Source organism: Bos indicus x Bos taurus, chromosome 29, assembly GCF_003369695.1.
Source record: "Bos indicus x Bos taurus breed Angus x Brahman F1 hybrid chromosome 29, Bos_hybrid_MaternalHap_v2.0, whole genome shotgun sequence".
NCBI lineage: Eukaryota > Metazoa > Chordata > Mammalia > Artiodactyla > Bovidae > Bos > Bos indicus x Bos taurus.
Window position 1 is genome coordinate 9,602,599 of NC_040104.1, and position 20,040 is coordinate 9,622,638.

At 37.7% G+C, this 20,040-nt stretch overlaps 1 protein-coding gene across 1 annotated transcript in view; it reads right to left on the reverse strand.

Annotated features, from left to right (window-relative positions):
• The window catches only part of LOC113886113 (solute carrier family 22 member 10-like), a 36,956-nt gene extending 17,602 nt beyond the window's left edge, over positions 1–19,354 (reverse strand). The window contains exons 1-4 of the mRNA XM_027532048.1: positions 18,456–19,354; positions 17,665–17,768; positions 4,684–4,838; positions 4,429–4,597 (exon numbers count right to left, since the gene is read on the reverse strand). Coding sequence (XP_027387849.1) covers positions 4,429–4,597; positions 4,684–4,838; positions 17,665–17,768; positions 18,456–18,857 — 830 coding nt within the window. The 5' untranslated portion in view covers positions 18,858–19,354. The remainder of the gene's footprint in view (positions 1–4,428; positions 4,598–4,683; positions 4,839–17,664; positions 17,769–18,455) is intronic.
• Positions 19,355–20,040: the final 686 nt, after the last annotated feature.

Consider the following 20,040-nt stretch of genomic DNA (forward strand, 5'->3'; position numbering starts at 1 on the left):
TTATCTGGGTCAATAAGATCTTTTTTGTACAGTTCTTCTATGTATTCTTGTCATCTCTTTTTAATATCTTCTTCTTTTTTTAGGTCCATACTCTTTCTGTCCTTTTCTGTGCTCATCTTTGCATGAAATGGTCCCCTGATGTCTCTAATTTTCTTGAAGTGTCTCTAGTTTTTCCCATTCTATTATTTTCCTCTATTTCTTTGCACTGATCATTTAGAAAGGCTTTCTTACCTCTCCTTGCTATTCTTTGGTACTCTGCATTCAGATGGATATATCTTTCCTTTTCTCCTTTGCTTTTGCATCTCTTCTTTTCTCAGCTATTTGTAAGGCCTCCTCAGATAACCATTTTGCACTATTGCATTTCTTTTTCTTGGGGATGGTTTTGATCGGTGCCTCCCTACAATGTTACGAACCTCTGTCCATAGATCTTCTGGAACTCTGTCTATCAGATCTAATCCCTGTAATCTATTTGTCACTTCCACTGTATAATTGTAAGCGATTTGATTTAGGTCATACCTAAATGGCCTAGGAGTTTTCCCTACTTTCTTCTATTTAAATCTGAATTTTGCAATAAGGAGTTCATGATCTGAGCCACAGTCAGCTCCCAGTCTTGTTTTTGCTGACGTTATAGAGCTTCTCCATCTTTGCCTACAAAGAATATAATCAATCTGATTTTGGTATTAACCATTGTGATGTCCATGTGTAGAGTCATCTCTTGTGTTGTTGGAAGAGGGTGTTTGCTGTGACCAGTTCATTCTCTTGGTCAAACTCTGTTAGCCTTTGCTCTGCTTCATTATGTACTCCAAGGCCAAACTTGCATGTTATTCCAGGTATATCTTGACTTCCTATTTTTGCATTCTAGTCCCATATGATGAAAAGGACATCTTTTTTGGTGTTAGTTCTAGAAGGTCTTGTAGATCTTCATAGAATTATTCAACCTCAACTTCTTCAGCCTTAGTGGTTGAGACATAGACTTGGATTACTGTGATATTAAACGGTTTGCCTTGGAAATGAACAGAGATCATTCTGTCATTTTTGAAATTGCACCCAAGTACTGCATTTTGGACTCTTGTTGACTATGAGGGTTACTCCATTTTTTCTAAGAGATTCTTGCCCTCATTCTGGTCCATTTTGGTTCACTGATTCCTATAATTTTGATGTTCACCCTTGCCATCTCTTGTTTGACCACTTCCAATTTACCTTGATTCATGGACCTAACATTCCAGGTTCCTATGCAATATTGTACTTTATAGCATTGGACTTTACTTTCACCACCAGACACATCCACAGCTAGGCGTTGTTTCCACTTTGGCTCAATCTCTTCATTCTTTCTGGAGCTATTTCTCCACTCTTCTCCAGCAGCATATTGTTCACCTACTGAGTTGTGGAGTTCAACTTTCAATGTCATATCTTTTTGCCTTTTCATACTGTTCATGGGGTTCTCAAGGCAAGAATGCTGAAGTACTTTGCCATTCCCTTCTCAGTGGACCACATTTTGTCAGAACTCTCCACCATGACTTGCCCATCTTATGTGACCCTACATGGCATGACTCATAGTTTCATTGAGTTAGACAAGGCTGTGATCCATGTGATCAGTTTTGGTTAGTTTTCTGACACTGTGGTTTTCATTCTGTCTGCGCTCTGATGGATGAGGATAAGAGGCTTGTGGAAGCTTCCTGATGGGAGGGACTGACTGTGGGGAAATCTGGGTCTTGCATTCAAAACCAATAGAATGCAGCAAAAGCAGTTGTGAGAGTAAAGTTTATAGCAGTACAATTCTACTTCAAGAAACAAGAAAAATCTCAAATAAAGAACCTAAACTTACACCTAAAGCAATTAGAAAAACAAGAATAAAAAGGGGCCAAAGTTAGTAGAAGGAAAGAAATCATAAAAATCAGAGCATAAATAAATGAAGAAAATAATAGTGATGATCAATAAAACTAAAAGCTGCATTAGTATACTGTATTGGTGTTTTTCTTTCTGGTTCACTTCACTCTGTATAATAGGCTCGTTTCATGTTGATGTATGGCAAAACCAATACAATATTGTACAGTAATTAACCTCCAATTAAAATAAATAAATTTATATATTTTTTAAAAAGCTGCTTTTTGAGAAAAATGGATAAACAATTATCCAGACTCATCAAGAAAACAGGAAGAAGACTAAAATCAATAAAACTAGAAATGAAAAAGGAGAAGTTACAAGAGATACCACAAATATACAAAGGATCAAAAGAGACTACTATGAGCAACTATATGCCAATAAAACAGACAATGTGGAAGATGTGGAAAAACTCTTAGAAAAGTACAACTTTCCAAGACTGAACCACAAAGAAATAGAAAATATGAACAGATAAATCACAAGCACTGAAATTGAAACTGTGATCAAAAACCTTCCAACAAACCAAAGTCCAGAGCCAGATGGTTTCACTAGTGATTTCTATTATATCATATGTCTAGAGAAAAGCTAATGTCTATCCTTCTCAAACACTTTCAAAAAAATTGCAGAGAGAGGAACACTCCCAAACTCATTCTACAAGGCCATCATCACCCAGATACCAAAACCAGACAAAGACATCACACAAAAAAAGAAAATTACAGGGCAATATCATTGGTGAACATAGATGCAAAAATCCTCAACAGAATACTAGCAAAATGAATCTAACAGCACATTAAAAGGATCATACACTATGATCAAGTGGGGTTTATCCCAGGGATACAAGAATGCTTACACAAAAATCAATCAATGTGATACACCATAGTCACAAATTAAAAGATAAAAGCCATAAGACAATTTCCATAGAAGCAGAAAAGTTTTTGACAAAATTCAACACCCGTTTATGATTAACTTCCCAGAAAGTGAGCATAGAAGGAACCTACCTCAATATAATAAAAGCCATATAGGAAAAATACACAGCACACTTTATTTTCAATGGTGAAAAACTGAAAGCCTTTCCTCTAAGACCAGGAACAAAATATGGACGTTCACTCTAGACACTGTTCAACATAGTTTTGGAAGTCCTAGCCACAGCAAGGACATCATGTGAAAAGCCTGGCTAGATGAATCACAAGCTGGAATCAAGATTGCCAGGAGAAATATCAATACCTCAGATATGCAGATGACACCACCCTAATGGCAAAAAGTGAAGAGGAACTAAACAGCCTCTTGATGAAGGTGAAAGAAGAGAGTGAAAAAGCTGGCTTAAAACTCAACATTTAAAAAACAAAGATCATAGCATCTGGTCCCATCACCAGTCCCATTCTAAGGGAATAGAAAAAAAATATTGTAAATAGGTCAGGTAGTTAATTAAATTAAAAAATGTTTTGCTTAGGCCTCACATGATGCCTGCCTTACTTTAAAGCTATTTACCACAGTTCGGTTAAATAGTGTGGAAGTCCTTTTGCAGTCTGATGCGCATGTCTTATGATCAGGATAGTTTTTCCATCCTATCTCGTTACCTATAAGCAGGTAGGAAATACAGTGAATTTACCCTAAAATGTCCAATCTGTATTGACATATCTTGTCAGTGTTTTGACGTTGGTTTTCTAAAACAATCCAATCAATAAATCTTATCTAGGTCTTTAAACAACACTAAAATCATGGCATCTTGTCCCATCACTTCATGACAAATAGAAAGGGAAAAAGTGGAAGCAGTGACAGATTTTATTTTCTTGGGGTCCAAAATCACTGTGGACCTTTGACTGCAACCATGAAATTAAAAGATACTAGCTACTTGAAAGGAAAGCTATGACAAGCCTAGACAGCTTATTAAAAAGCAGAAACATCACTTTGCTGATAGAGGTCCATATAGTCAAAGTTATAGGTTTTCCAGTAATCACGGGCGCATGTGAGAATTGGACCATAAAGAAGGCTGAGCACCAAAGGAATTGATGCTTTTGAACTGTGGTGCTGGCGAAGACTCTTGAGAGACCCTTGGACAGCAAGATCAAACCAGTCAATCCTAAAGGAAATCAACCCAAAATATTCACTGAAAGGACTGATGCTGAAGCTGAAGCTCCAATACTTTGGTTACCTGATGTGGAGAAATGATTCATTGGAAAAGACTTGGTACTCAGAAAGATTGAAGGCAAAAGGAGAAGGAGGAGGCAGAGGATAAGATGGTTAGATAGCACCACTGACTCAATAGACATGAATTGGAGGAAACCCCAGAAGACAGTGGAAGGCAAAGGAGCCTAGCATGCTACAGTCTTTGAGGTTGCAAAGAGTCAGAGATGACTTAGCAAATGAATGACAACAACAAATCTGCTCCTGGAATCTCAAATTGTATAGAATGAACAGATGAGAAATATGAGTTTTATATCCTAACAATAAGAAAGGGCCCAGGGAATAAGGCAGTCAATATATTCCAATTCAATATGTATTTTCACCCCAGTTCCCTTAAGTCAGAGTGAGAGAGAAGACTTTTACCTTGAGAAGAGAAAGAAGGCAAAGAAAGGTACAGACACCACCAGCTGCAGGGTGCGCCACTCTCGAAAGACAAAAGCCAGTCCTCCCAGCATCATCTGTCCAATACTAAGGGCACAGGATAACAGTGTTATTACCATGGCTTTTGACTGGGATCTGGTCCACTCTGTAACTGAAAGAAACAAAATTGAGGTAGTAATGTTAGATGAAGAAATTTCAAGGTTTGGAAAATGGAGGAGATCAAAATTGTCAACTTACCGAGCATACCGCTATTTGATAAGATGACCACAGCAGAACAACCTGACCAGAAGCGTAGGGAGCAGTAAATGAGGAAGGTGGGAGCAAAGGCTGCACAGGTCCCAGAGATGGCCAGCTGGAGCAAACAGCACCTGAGAATCAACTTCCGCCCAAACCTAAGAAACAGAAGGCAGTTAGAATATGAAAGCAATGATAATTTGGGGCAAAACATTAAGAAAGCGAAAGCATACACTGAAATGTAAAGAATGCTTTAACAAATGATTCTTTGTACCTGAATGCTTGAAAAATCAAGAGCTAAATCAGCAATGGAAATCTCCTCAAATAACATTCCTTGCTACAAATGTACACTAGCAATACCATAATTTCATCCTCCAATCACCAATGGACTCTGTCATCTAGCATATAAAGAGAACTACAGTGTTGGAAATTGTAACATACTGTAAGCACATATTGTACTAACTTACATATTTAACAAACTAGATAGACTATCCAGTGTGTAGACCACAGGAGAGCTAAAGGTGTACTTGGGTCTCTAGGATCAGCCAGATTAAGGCTAACTGATACAAAAGACTGGTGGGAAATGCAACAAAGTTGTAAGAGGTTTATGTAAGGACCACTCTTTGTTGAATTTGGATTTATTAGTCTCAAGCAATATTTTTTTTTCTAGAACAGAATGTAAAAGCACTACAACACAGATAGAGGATATTATATAAATCTCTCAGAGAAAAGAACTATGTAAGATGGAGAATGAACAGGAAAAGATAAAGAACAAAGAAGGGAAAATAAATTTTCTGTTTCATTGAGAGTCATGAAAACAGAGTCCTAGTGGAGACATCTAGGACTAAATAGGATATGCAAATCTATATATCCAGTAATAAAAACAGATAAACACATTTGGGATCAGGAATTCCTCTGCAATATTTAAATGGAATTCTTAAGTTATTCAAACAGCCCCTCCAAAAACAGAAAATGTACAACATAGGAACAAACACATCAAATAATCATATATGTAATCATTATCATAAAGAAAATAATTTAGAAAACACAAAATGACTTGATAGACAAAAATTGTAGCAATCATATCAAACTAATTTCAACTGATAGAAATTACCAGAATGCATTCTTTGAAAACTTAATTTTTTGCTTTTCCTGCATCATAGGCATATTCTTTACCATCTGAGCCACCAGGGAAGTCCATGCTTCCCACAATAGTACTTAAATTATTATAGATTAAAACTAAATTGACAAAAAATATATACAACACAAATAGTAATAATAATAAGCTGGAATATTTATACTAACATCAAATAAATTTCAAAGCAAAATACATTTCCAGAAATAATAATGCTAAAGATGTCAAATGTATCTCTTTTTTTAATTTAAATCTATTTATTTTAATTAGAGGCTAATTACTTTACAATATTGTGTTGATTTTGCCATACATCAACATGAATCCGCCACGGGTGTACATGTGTTCCCAATCCTGAACCCCCCTCCCACCTTCCTCCCCATATTTTCTTTGATATGGACCATCTTTTAAAGTCTTTTATTAAATATTGCTTCTGTTTTATGTTTTGGTTTTTAGTCCTCAAAGCATATGGGATCTTAATTTCCTGACCAGGGATCAAACTGACAGTCCTTGCACTGGAAGGTAAAGTCTTAACCACTGGGCTGCCAGGGAAGTCCTTATGCTACTTTCCCAATAGCGCTTGCTGAGGATCGTTCCATACATGGATGTGGTTTTTTATGTGTTCAGGTGGGAGGGTGAATTACATATCCTCTTGAACTACCATCTCACTCTTATTTCTGATTTTTACTGTTTGTTATTCTAGTCATCCTAGTGTGTTTGAACTGGTTTCAATTTAGATTTTTTAAATATAAATTTATTTATTTTAATTGGAGGCTAATTATTTTACAACATTGTATTGGTTTTGCCATACAATTTAGATTTTTTAAGTTGGAGTATAGTTGACTTACAATGTTGTGCTAGTTTCTGCTGTACAGCAATGTGAGTCAGTTATACATAAACATGTTGTTGTTCAGTTACTAAGTCGAATTCAACTCTTTGTGACCCCAAGGACTGCAACAAAACAGGCTTTCCTGTCCTTTGTTATCCCCCAGAATTTGCTCAGACTCATGTCCATTGAGTCACTGATGCCATCCAACCATCTCATCCTCTGTTACTCCCTTCTCCTGCCTTCAATCTTTTCCAGTATGAAGGTCTTTTCCAAAGAATCAGCTCTTTGCATCAGGTGGCCAGTGTTGGAGCTTCAGCCTCAGCATCAGTCCTTCCAATGAATATTCAGGGTTGATTTCCTTTAGGGTTGACTGGTTTGATCTCCTTGCTGTCCAAGGTACTCTACTCTTTTCTAGATTCTTTTCCCATATAGGTTATTACAGAGGGCGGAGTAGAGTTCCCTCTGCTGTGTGTGTACATGTGTGTTAGTCACTCAGTTGTGTCCAACTCTTTGCAACCCAATGGATTGTAGCCCACCAAGCTCCTCTGTCCATCGGATTCTCCAGGCAAAAATCCTGGAGTGGGTTGCCATTCCCTTCTCCAACTCCCTCTGCTATACAGTAGGTCTTTCAGCTCAGTTCAGTTCAGTTACTCAGTCGTGTCCGACTCCCCTGGCCCAGAGCACGCCAGGCTTCCCTGTCCATCACCAACTCCCAGAGTTTACTCAAACTCATGTCCATTGAGTCAGTGATGCCATCCAACCATCTCATCCTCTGTCGTCCCCTTCTCCTCCTACCTTCAATCTTTTCCAGCATCAGGGTCTTTTCAAATGAGTCAACTCTTCGCATCACATGGCCAAAGTATTGGAGTTTCAGCTTCAACATCAGTCCTTCCAATGAACCCTCAGGACTGATCTCCTTTAGGATGGACTGGTTGGATCTCTTTGCAGACCAAGGGATCCTCAAGAGTCTTCTCCAACACCACAGTTCCAAAGCATCAATTCTTTGGCGCTCAGCTTTCTTTATAGTCCAACTCTCACATCCATACATGACTACTGGAAAAGCGATAGCCTTGACGAGACAGACCTTTGTTGACAAGGTAATGTCTCTGCTTTTTAATATGCTGTCTAGGTTGGTCACAGCTTACCTTCCAAGGAGTAAGCATCTTTTAATTTCATGGCTGCAGTCACCATCTGCAGTGATTTTGGAGCCCAGAAAAATAAAGTCAGCCACTGTTTCCCCATCTATTTGCCATGAAGTGGTGGGACCGGATGCCATGATGTCAGTTTTCTGAATGTTGAGCTTTAAGCCAACTTTTTCACTCTCCTTTTTCACTTTCATCAAGAGGCTTTTTAATTCTTCTTCACTTTCTGCCATAACGGTAGTGTCACCTGCATATCTGAGGTTACTGATATTTCTCCCGGAAATCTTGATTCCATCTTGTGCTTCACCCAGCCCAGCATTTCTCACAATGTACTCTGTATATAAGCTAAATAAGCAGGGTGACAATATACAGCCTTGACGAACTCCTTTTCTTATTTGGAGCCAATTTGTTGTTCCATGTCAAGTTCTAACTGTTGCTTCCTGACCTGCATACAGATTTCTTTTTTTTTTTTTAATTTTATTTTATTTTTAAACTTTACATAATTGTATTAGTTTTGCCAAATATCAAAATGAATCCATCACAGGTATACATGTGCTCCCCATCCTGAACCCTCCTCCCTCCTCCCTCCCCATACCATCCCTCTGGGTCATCCCAGTGCACTAGCCCCATGCATCAAGTATCGTGTATCAAACCTGGACTGGCATCTCGTTTCATACATGATATTTTACATGTTTCAATGCCATTCTCCCAAATCTTCCCACCCTCTCCCTCTCCCACAGAGTCCATAAGACTGTTCCATACAGATTTCTCAAGAGGCAGGTCAAGTAGTCTAGTATTCCCATCTCTTTCAGAACTTTCCACAGTTTATTGTGATCCACACAGTCAAAGGCTTTGGCATAGTCAATAAAGAAGAAATAGATGTTTTTCTGGAACTCTCTTGCTTTTTTTATGAGTAGGTTTTTATTAGTTACCTATATTATATGTTGGGGTTTCAATAGTTTTTATTGGTATGGCTTAATAAGTGATGCTGTTGTGCTTCTTTTCATGTGCTTCTTACAAGTTGTATATCTTCTTTGTAAAGAAATGTATCTATTCAAATCCATTGGTAATTTGTCCACTTAATTGAGGTATAATTGACAAAAGCAAATAAAATTGCATATATGTACCTCATGCGAAGAGTTAACTCATTGGAAAAGACTCTGATGCTGGGAGGGATTGGGGGCAGGAGGAGAAGGGGACAACAGAGGATGAGATGGCTGGATGGCATCACCAACTCGATGGACATGAGGTTGGGTGAACTCCGGGAGTTGGTGATGGACAGGGAGGCCTGGCGTGCTGCAATTCATGGGGTCACAAAGAGTCGGACATGACTGAGTGACTGAACTGAACTGAACTGAACTGAAGATGTTCAGTGTGATGATTTGATATATGTATATTGTGAAGCAATCACTTCAGCCAAGCTTATTAACACACCCATCATGTCAGATACAATTTTTGTGTGTGAGAGAGCACTTATGACCTAGTCTCTTGCAAGTTTTGAGTATACAGTAAATTATTAACTATACCTACTCATGAAAAATACCTGTGGCGGATTCATGTTGATGTATGGCAAAACCAATACAATATTGTAAAGTAATTAACCTCCAATTAAAATAAATAAATTTACATTTAAAAAGAAAAAGACCCTGATGCTGAGAAAGATTGAAGGCAAAAGGAAAGAGAGAGGCAAAGGATGAGATGGTTAGATAGCATCATCTACTCAGTAGACATGAATCTGAGCAAACTCCGGGAGACAGGGAAGGACATGGGAGCCAGGCATGGTGTAGTCCATGAGGTCACAAAGAGTTGGACACAACTTAGCGACTGGAAAACAACTGTGCCATACATGACCAGGATATATTCATCTTGCAAGACTGAAACTTTATACCCTTTGACCAACATCTCCCCATTTCTCTCACCTCCAAAATCTTGACAATCACTTCTCTACATTATCTTCCTCTGATTCAAGTATTTCATAATCGACATATAAGTTAGTCATGCAGTATGTGTCTTGTGTCATGTTTATTCATGTAGTGTGATAATACATTCATAGTATAATTATTTATTCGTATTACTGCAATTGATAAGATTTCCGATGAATCACAGCCTTGTTATGGTGAAGGTGTTTGTGTAACTCATTGAAACTAGGAGCCATGTCATGCAGGGCCACCAAAGGCTGATGAGTCATAGTAAAGAGTTCTGGCAAAACATGGTCCACTGGAGGAGGAAATGGCAAACCACTCCAGTATTCTTGCCACAAGAACCCCACGAGCATTATGAAAACATAAAAAGATATGACACCAGAAGATGAGCCCCCAGGTCAGAAGATGTCCAATATGCTACTAGGAAAGAACGAAGGGTAATAACAAAGAACTCCAGAAAGAATTAAACAACTGGGCCAAAGCTCAAACGAAACTCAGTTGTGGATGTGTCTGGTGCTAAAAACAAAGTCTGATGCTCTAAAGAACAACAAAATATAAGAACCTGGAATTTTAGGTCCATGAATCAAGGTAAATTGGACATGGTAAAACAGGAGATGGCATCAGTGAACTAAAATGGATGGAAGTGGGAGAATTGAATTCAGATGGCAATTATATCTACTACTGTGGACAAGAATCCCTTAGAAGGTACAGAGGAGCCCTCATAGTTAAATAGTCCAAAATGCAGTACATGTGTGCAATTTCAAAAGCGATGAAATGACCTCAGTTGTTGCCAAGGCAAACCATTCAACATCACAGTAATCCAAGTCTATGCCCCAACTGCTGATGCTGAAGAAACTGAAGTTGACTGGTTCTATGAAAACTTACAGCATCTTCTAGAACAAACACAGAAAAAGATGTCCTTTCCATCATAGGGGATCGGAATGCAAGGAAGTCAAGAGATACCTGGAGTAACAGGCAAGTTTGGTCTTGGAGTACAAAACGAAGCAAGTAAAAGGCTAACAGAGTTTTGTCAAGAGAATACACTGGTCATAGCAAATATCTCATCATGCAAGATGCTGAATATTTTCAATTTTTTAACCATCCATTAATATGACCCTGTATTCTGTTAATATGCTATATCATGTTGAATGATTTGCATGTTTTGAACCATTCTTGCATCTTTGGGGTAAAAACCACTTGTTCATGGTATAAAATGTTTTTACTGTGTCATTGAATTTGGTTTATCAGTATTTTAATGAGGATTTTTGCATCTATGTTTACCATTGATATTGTCCTATAGCTTTACTTCCCTGTTTTTTTCATTATAGTATCAGTAGGATGCTGGCCTAGTAAATGAATTTTAAAATATTATCCCACCTTCTATTTGTATGGATAAATTTAAGATGGGTTGGTATTGATTCTACTTTAAATGTTTGGTAGGACCACAGGACAGGAAAAGATCAGTTTTCATTTCAATCCCAAAGAAGAGGAGTGCCAAAGAATGTTCAATGTGCATGCTAAATCACTTCAGTCATGTCCAACTCTTTGCAACCCTGTGGACTGTAGCCCACCATGATCCTCTCTCCAGGCCTGTGATTCTCAAGGCAAGAATACTAGAGTGAGTTGCCATGCCCTCAATCTTTCCAACACAGAAATCGAACCAGCATATCCTGTGGCTCCTGATTTGCAGGTGAATTCTTTACCACTGAGCTACCAGGGAAGCCCAATAATGTTCAGACTATTGGACAATTGTGTTCTTTTCTCATGCTAGTAAGACTATGCTCAAAATCCTTCAAGTTAGGCTTCAGCAATATGTAACCAAGAACTTCCAGATGTACAAGCTGAGTTTAGAAAAGGCAGAAGAATCAGAGATCAAATTGCCAACATCCATTGGATCATAGAGAAAGCACGGGAGTTCTAGAAAAACATATACTTCTGCTCCACTGACTATTCTAAAGCCTCTGACTATATGGATCACAACAAACTGCAGGAAAATGTTAAAGAGATGGGAACACCAGACCACTCTACCTGTCTCCTGAGAAATCTATGTGCAAGTTAAGAAGCAACAGTTAGAACAAGACATGGAACAATGAACTGGTTCAAAATTGAGAAAGGATTCCATCAAGGCTGTATATTGTCACCCTGTCTATTTAAGTTTATGCAGAGTATATCATGTGAAAGGCCAGGTTGGATGAATCACAACCTGGAATCAAGACTGCCAGGAGAAATATCAACAACCTCAGATATGCAGATGATAGCACTCTAATGGCAGAAAGTGAAGAGGAACTAAGGAGCTTCTTGATGAGAGTGAAAGAGGAGAGTGAAAAAGGTGGCTTAAAACTCAGCATTCACAAAACCAAGATCATGGCATCTGGTCCTATCACTTCATAGCAAATAGACGGGTAAGAAGTAGAAACAGTGACCAATTTTATGATCTTGGGCTCCCAAATCACAGCAGATGGTCCCTGAAGCCATGAAATTAAAAGAAGGTTGCACCTTTTAAAGAAAGTTATGACAAACTTACAGAGCATATTAAAAGGCAGAAATTTCACTTTGCTGACAAAGGTCCATATAGTCAAAGCTATGGTTTTTGCGGTAGTCATGTATGTATGTGACAGTTGAGCCATTAAGAAGACTGAGAGCCAAAGAATGGGTGCTTTCTAAATGCGGTGCTAGAGAAGACTCTTGAGAGTCCCTTGGATAGCAAGATCAAACCAGTCAATCCTAAAGGAAATCAGTCCTAAATATTCATTGGAAGGACTGATGCTAAAACTGAAGATCCAGTACTTTGACCACCTGACACGAAGAGCCAACTCATTGGGAAAGACCCCAATGCTGGGAAAGATTGAGGATAGGAGAAGAGGGCGACAGAATATGAGATTGTTGGATGGCATCATTGACATAATGGACACAGGTTTGTGCAACCCCAGAAAATAGTGAAGGACATGGAAGCCTGGCATGCTGCAATCCATGGGGTCACAGTCAGATATGACTTAGTGACTGAACAACATACAACAACATATATGAAGGGAGAAATAGACAATACAATGACAAGAGGGAAATTCTATACCACGTTTTTGACAATGGAAAGAGATGATCCAGACTGCAAGTCAATAAAAACACAATAAACTTGTATTATACTTTAGAGCAAACAGCCCTAACAGATACAAAGTACATTTCATCCAACAGCAGCAGAATACACATGCTTAAGTGCACAGCGAACATTTTCTGAAATAGATTATATACCATGTCACAAAAAAAGTCTTAGTTAAGAAGGTTTGAAATTTTGTTTAGTATCTTTGTAACTAACTACAATAAAATGAAGCTAGAGATAAATAATGGATGGAAAGTTTGAAATTTTAAAATATATAAAAATTAACTAAAAAACCAATGGGACATAAAATAATTCAAAAGAGAAATCCTCAACATCTTGAAACAAACAAAAATGATAATGCAACACATCAAGACTTGTGGAATGCTACAAAACCAGCTCTAAGAATGAACTTTATAGCAATAGATAAGGCAGTTATGAAAAAGAAACCTCTCAAATTACATTACTTTAACCTCAAGGAACAGAAAAAAGAGAGAGAAACAATCCCACAGTTAGCAGAAAGAATTAAATAACAAAGGGAAGATCAGAAATGAAATAAATGGAAACCAGAAAATCAATAACAATATCAAAAAACCCAAGAGATTATTTTTTAAGAAAGTGAACAAAATTGACAAACTTTATCTAAACTAAAAAAATGAAAGAAGACTCAAAATTTTTTAAAAAAGGAGACATTTCAGCTAATACCACAGAAATACAGAGGATTGTAAGAGACTGCTACTGACATTTATAAAGAATAAAGTTGATAAGCTAGAATAAACATAAATTCCTATTTATCTGTCATAAAAAAAAAAATCTGAACTACCAACAGTTACTAATACCTTACCCCATACAAAATGTAGTTACTATCAAAAATATTTAAACAGATCATGTAATTCAGTATCAAAAAGTAAATAACTCAATTTTTAAAAAGATCAGAAGATCTAAATAGACATTTTTCCAGTGAGGACATACCGATGGCCCATGGGAAGATGAAAAATGCTCAACATCATTAGTTGCTGCTGCTGCTGCTAAGTCACTTCAGTTGTGTCCGACTCTGTGCGACCCCATAGACGGCAGCCCACCAGGCTCCCCCGTCCCCGGGATTCTCCAGGCAAGAACACTGGAGTGGGTTGCCATTTCCTTCTCCAATGCATGAAAGTGAAAAGTGAAAGTGAAGCTGTTCAGTCGTGTCTGACTCTTAGTGACCCCATGGACTGCTGCCTACCAGGCTCCTCTGTCCATGGGATTTTCCAGGCAAGAGTACTGGAGTGGGGTGCCATTGCCTTCTCCTTCATTAGTTGCTAGAAAAATGAAAATCAAAAGCACCCTGAGACATCACCTTATACATATCAGGATTACTATCAAGGAAAAGACAAAAATAACATCTGTTGGCAGAAGTATGGAGAAAAGGGAACTTTCATGAAATATTGGTGGGAATGTAAATTGATGCAAAAACTGTATAAAACAATATGGAGGCACCTCAAAAAATTAAAATAGAACTACCATATGATCCAGCAATACCACTCCTGGGTACTTACCAGAATAAATAATAATAATAATAATTCAAAAAGATACATGCATCCCAGTGTTCACTGAAACATTATTTATAATAGCCAAGACATGGAAGCAACCTAAGTGGCCATTAACAGATGAATGAACAAACAAGATACAGTGCATATATACAATGGAATATCATTCGGCTTTAGAGAAGAAGGAAATTCTGTCATTTGCAACAATGTGGATGAACCTATGTGCTTAGTGAAATGAGGGAGACAGAGAAAAACAAGTACTCTATTACTTATATGTGAAATCAAAAACTAATAGAAAAGAATGGATGTAACAATAAAGAAACAGCCTCACAGATACAGAAGACAAACTAGGATGGGATTAAAAGATACAAATGTATCTCTTATGTATAAATGTGCCTTTATGTATAAAATAAATAAACCACAGGATCTACTGTACAGCACAGAAAAATGTAACCATTAGTTCATAATAACTTTAAATGGAGCATAATCTATAAAATATTGAAATATAATTTAGTGTACCTGAAGCTAATATAATGCTACAAATCAACTATATTTAAATTTTAAAAGATAGGGCCAGATGGTTTCACAGGTGAATATTACCACACATTCAAATGACAATTAACACCAATTCTTCTCAAACATTTCCAAAAAATTAAAGAGGCAAGTACACTCTCAAACTCACAGGAAAAGACCACCATTTTCATGCTAGATAAGGACATTACAAGAAAATGAAAGACCAACATCTCTGCTGAATATAGACGCAAAAATTTCTTAACAAGATATTAGAAACCGAATTCAACAGCACACTAAAAGGATTATACACTAGGATCAAGTGGGATTTAGCCCTAGGATGCCTGGAGTTCAACATACACAATTCAATGTATGTGATATACATTAATAGAACAAAAAATAAAAATAATATGATCATCTCAAAAGATGCAGGAAAAGCCATTTGACATAATACAATATCTTTTCGTGATAAAAATACTCAATCAATTGGGGATAGAAGCAATGCACATCAACATTATGATGAGTCTTCAGATAATAGCATACTTCGTATGGACAGGTTGAAAGATTTTCCTCTCAGTTTAGGAGGGGAAAGGAGGTGCCAGCTCACACCCCTCCTATCAACATAATCCTGGAAGCCCTAGTCAGACCTATAAGGCAAGAAAAAAGCAAAAAGCATCCACTGGAAAGGAGGAATTATATTGACTTTGCATATGATATGAAATTATATATATAAAATTCTGAAAACTTACAAAAAATTTTTCAACTCACTAAAAGTGGACTAAAGACTTAAACATTACCCCAAAACAGTAAAACTCCTGGAAGAAAGAAAAGGAAAATCTCCTTGGCAATAGTATCTTAGATATAATAGCCATCAGAACCAGCATGAGGATATATCTCACTGTTCTTTTGATTTCTCTTTCTCTGGTTATTAGTGATGTTAAGAGTCTTCTCATATACTGATTGACTATTTCTATATGTTCTTTGGAGAAATATCGACTGAGGTCCTATGCCATTTTAAATATCAGGATATTTGAGAGCTTTTCTTATTTGTTGTAATAGTTTCTTTGGATATTAATTCTTTATCAGACATATGTCTTTCAAATATTTTCTCTTATTCTGTAGGTTTCCATTTCATTTTGCTGGTCATTTTCTTTGCAATGGAGAAGTTTCTGGTTTGACATAACCCCACTTGTCTATTTTTGCTTTTGATACCAATGTCCAGAGCTTTTTATCTATTTTTAGTTCAAAATCTTTGACTGAGCTATAAGTTTCCTGCTTCTTCACGGAATTTTCTTCTCTCATTTTCTGTCATAACATACTAACAAACACATATCTATAAGCATCACCACACATCAGTATTATCTAACACATGTACACCTGTGGTGGATGCATGTTGATGTATGGCAAAACCAATACAATATTGTAAAGTAAAAAAAAAATAATAATAATAAAATAAATTGATCAATCAGCATTGGTTTTGAATCATCATAAAAGGCTCAGTCAGAAGACTGGCCAATATGAGCACTTCAGCTCTGAAATCTTTTTTTTTTTTTTTAATTTTATTTTATTTTTAAACTTTACAATATTGTATTAGTTTTGCCAAATATCAAAATGAATCCACCACAGGTATACCCGTGTTCCCCATCCTGAACCCTCCACCCTCCTCCCTCCCCTACCCTCCCTCTGGGTCGTCCCAGTGCACCAGCCCCAAGCATCCAGTACCGTGCATTGAACCTGGACTGGTGACTCGTTTCATACATGATATTATACATGTTTCAATGCTATTCTCCCAAATCTCCCCACCCTCTCCCTCTCCCACAGAGTCCATAAGACTGATCTATACATCGGTGTCTCTTTTGCTGTCTCGTACACAGGGTTATTGTTACCATCTTTCTAAATTCCATATATATGCGTTAGTATACTGTATTGGTGTTTTTCTTTCTGGCTTACTTCACTCTGTATAATAGGTTCCAGTTTCATCCATCTCATTAGAACTGATTCAAATGTATTCTTTTATGAATTACACAGAGGTGATACATTCAGAGTTCACAATTTTCAGATGTAAGAAGAAATGATATTAGGCTTACAGACAAGGGATATTTTAAGCTTCCCACTTCTCCTACAGAGGACTTGATGTGTGGCTGCCACAGTTGTTCTCTTACTTTTGGATGACCACTGCCAGGTACAAGATAACCCAAACGTCTCACAACACAAATTATATCACCTGAGGTTTACAGATTAGTTAACTCATCTGGAAGTATTACCTCTAATGAGGTTTTTAAGCAAAACCAAACATCCAGGTTATAGTCACAATTATTTCTTAATTCAGCTTCAGAACCGTCTCACTAAACACTAGTTTTCTAGAAATGAATATGGGGGGTACTATGACAGCAGGACCAATATGAGAACCCACAGGCGTTTAGCTCACAGAGTCAAGGAGTGAACTAACATAGAGTCATAACATATAAACCCACAATATTGTTTCTCTAAAAAGATTGAACCTCCTGTCTTGAAGCACCTTACTCTCACTTCTCATTGGTAATTTCTGCTCATCTTTACAAATGAAGTTTATGTAACCCTCCTCTACTGTTCTGAAATGCCCCCCGACCTAAGAAAGATGTTATTTCTGTGTCCAGTACAATGAGCTCTGTGACCCCCCAAAATTGCATTTGTAACAATGAGTCTAATTCTCCATTTCTGTCTATAGTCCCTAGAAACCAACAGTATAAACTGCCTATTGGAACTCAATAAAGACTTCTTTATGAAAGAGTTAATAGAAAACTGTGAAACTACCCAGAGGAAGGGCAGCAGTGATGTGGAGACACTCACCTGTCTGAGAGAAGGCCGTATATGAGGCCTCCCACCAGCATTCCAGCCATGTATAGGGATTGACCCACTGATTTCTGTGACAGATGGTCACAAATGAGGTCCCACTGGAAGAGAAGGAAACCAGCACAGAGGAGCTTCACAGCTTCTTATATCCCTCAACGAACATTCACTCACTCTAACAACCCTCAGAGAACACAGCTTCTGATTTCCTTTGAACATTTACTCACATATATTACTCAAGTCTCAGCTTAAGCACGGAATTCTCTAAATCCTCAACTAAATCCTCTAAGTTCTATCATGGCAAATCATACTCACGTAGCACTGTGTGCCTCACTGGTTCTCAAACTTTGCCACACACTGAAAATATTGAGGGGATTTTTGTTTCATTACTGATGCCTAGATTTTACACATGGAATAAAATGTATTTGGTTTGTTTCTTTCATAAGAATCCAGGACATGGAATTTTTTTAATAAATATAAGTATTTCCGACTTGCACAGAGGCTAAGAACACGTGACCAAGAATAATTTTCCACAATTTATATCAAGTACTAACTTGGCTAAATATAAAAATTCACACAAAACTTAAGTTTTGTGATAGTAAAATCCATAATCAGTTTGTTAATTTCAGTGTCCTCAAATTGTAAGTAATTGACAATTTAAAAAAATCAGCAATCACTATTTGCTAAAAGAATGAATAAAAGCTGGCTACCTGAATAATGAACCTGTGTTTATTTTACATTATTCTAAACACAGAGAACAAGTACTCACAAGAGGTAAATGAGGCCTTTACCTCAGTCACGATGGTGGAGGAGAACAAGCTGTGGTCATATACCCAGCCATCCACACAGGGCTCCGTGTCCAGGTCAGTCATGTTGGGGAAGGTCCCATTCAGGTGAAGGAGTTGCCACTGAGCGTGGAGGAAACGATGACACTTCTCTGGCTTCAAGTTCGAATCCAGTGGGATGGAAATTCTTAGGAGGACATCAGGGCTGAGGATCCCTGTGTCATTGCCAGAGACAGTGGCATTATCAAGAATGTGGACCCAGCAGCGATGACCAGGAATGGCTGCTGTGAAGTTCTCCAACAGTGAGTGACAGACTACTATCATGTAAGTGGGGAGAACAAAAACCACCTGGACAATCTGGAATTTCCCCAGGCCACCAACTTTATCCAGGAGCTCCTCAAAGGCCATTGTGAACAGGTGATCCTCAAGAAGAGTTACAATGACATCAAAGCTGCAACTTCAAAGGGAGAAAACAGCATCCTTTCATTAATTCACATTAAATCTATGTGACCTCATGTCAGGTTCTCCTCACTACCGAGTGGATCCAACTCACCTCACTACTACAATAGAGAAATGAAAACAGTTTCCCTAGTCCTTTTGGAAGCATAGGATGTTCGCTTTTTAATAGTCATAGGGAAAATTATTTACCAAAGATACTTGTGTCTGATGAACATTAAATCTGTTTAAAGATTTACTCTCTGATGTGCTTGTCCTCAGTGATTCTGTATCATCAACACTGAACTTTGGCATGTACATGGTCTCCAAACAAGTTAAAATAAACCTGCTGTAAGTATTCAGTCATTTTCAGAAGATGGAATGGACAGAATTGAACTGCTTCATGGTTTTTCTGTGGAAAGAACAAAAAAGGAAGGGTTTTACTTGTTTATATGGACTTTGCTGCTGCTGTTCACTTGCCAAGCCATGTCCAACTCTTTGTGACCACATGGACTGCAGCACACCAGGCTCTATCCTCCACTAATTCCCAGAGTTTGCTGAAACTCATGTCCACTCAGTCAGTGGTGCTATCTAACCTCTCATCCTCTGCCACCCTCTTCTCCTTTTGCCTTCAATCTTTCCCAGCATCAGGGTCTTTTCCAATGAGTCAGCTTTTGCCATCAGGTGTTCATAGTAGTGGAGCTTCAGCTTCAGCATCAGTCCTTCTAATGAATATTCAGGGTTGATTTCCATTAGGATTTACTGGTTTGATCTTATTACTGTCCAAGGGACTATCATCACTCTTCTCCAGCACCATGATTCAAAAGCATAAATTCTTTGGTGCTCAGCCTCCTTTATAGTTCAACTATCACATCCATACATGACTACTGGAAAAAGCATAGCTTTTACTAAATGGACCTTTGTCAGCAAAGTGATGTCTCTGCTTTTTAATACACTGTCTAAATTTGTCATGGCTTTCCTTCCAAGAAGCAAATGTCTTTTAATTTCATGCCTGCCTTTCTTGTCTGCAGTGATTTTGAAGCCTAAGAAAATAAAATCTCTCACTGCTTCCACTTTTTGCCTCCATTTGCTATGAAGTGATGGGACAAGATGCCATGATCTTAGTTTTTGAATGCTGAGTTTCAAGCCAGCTTTT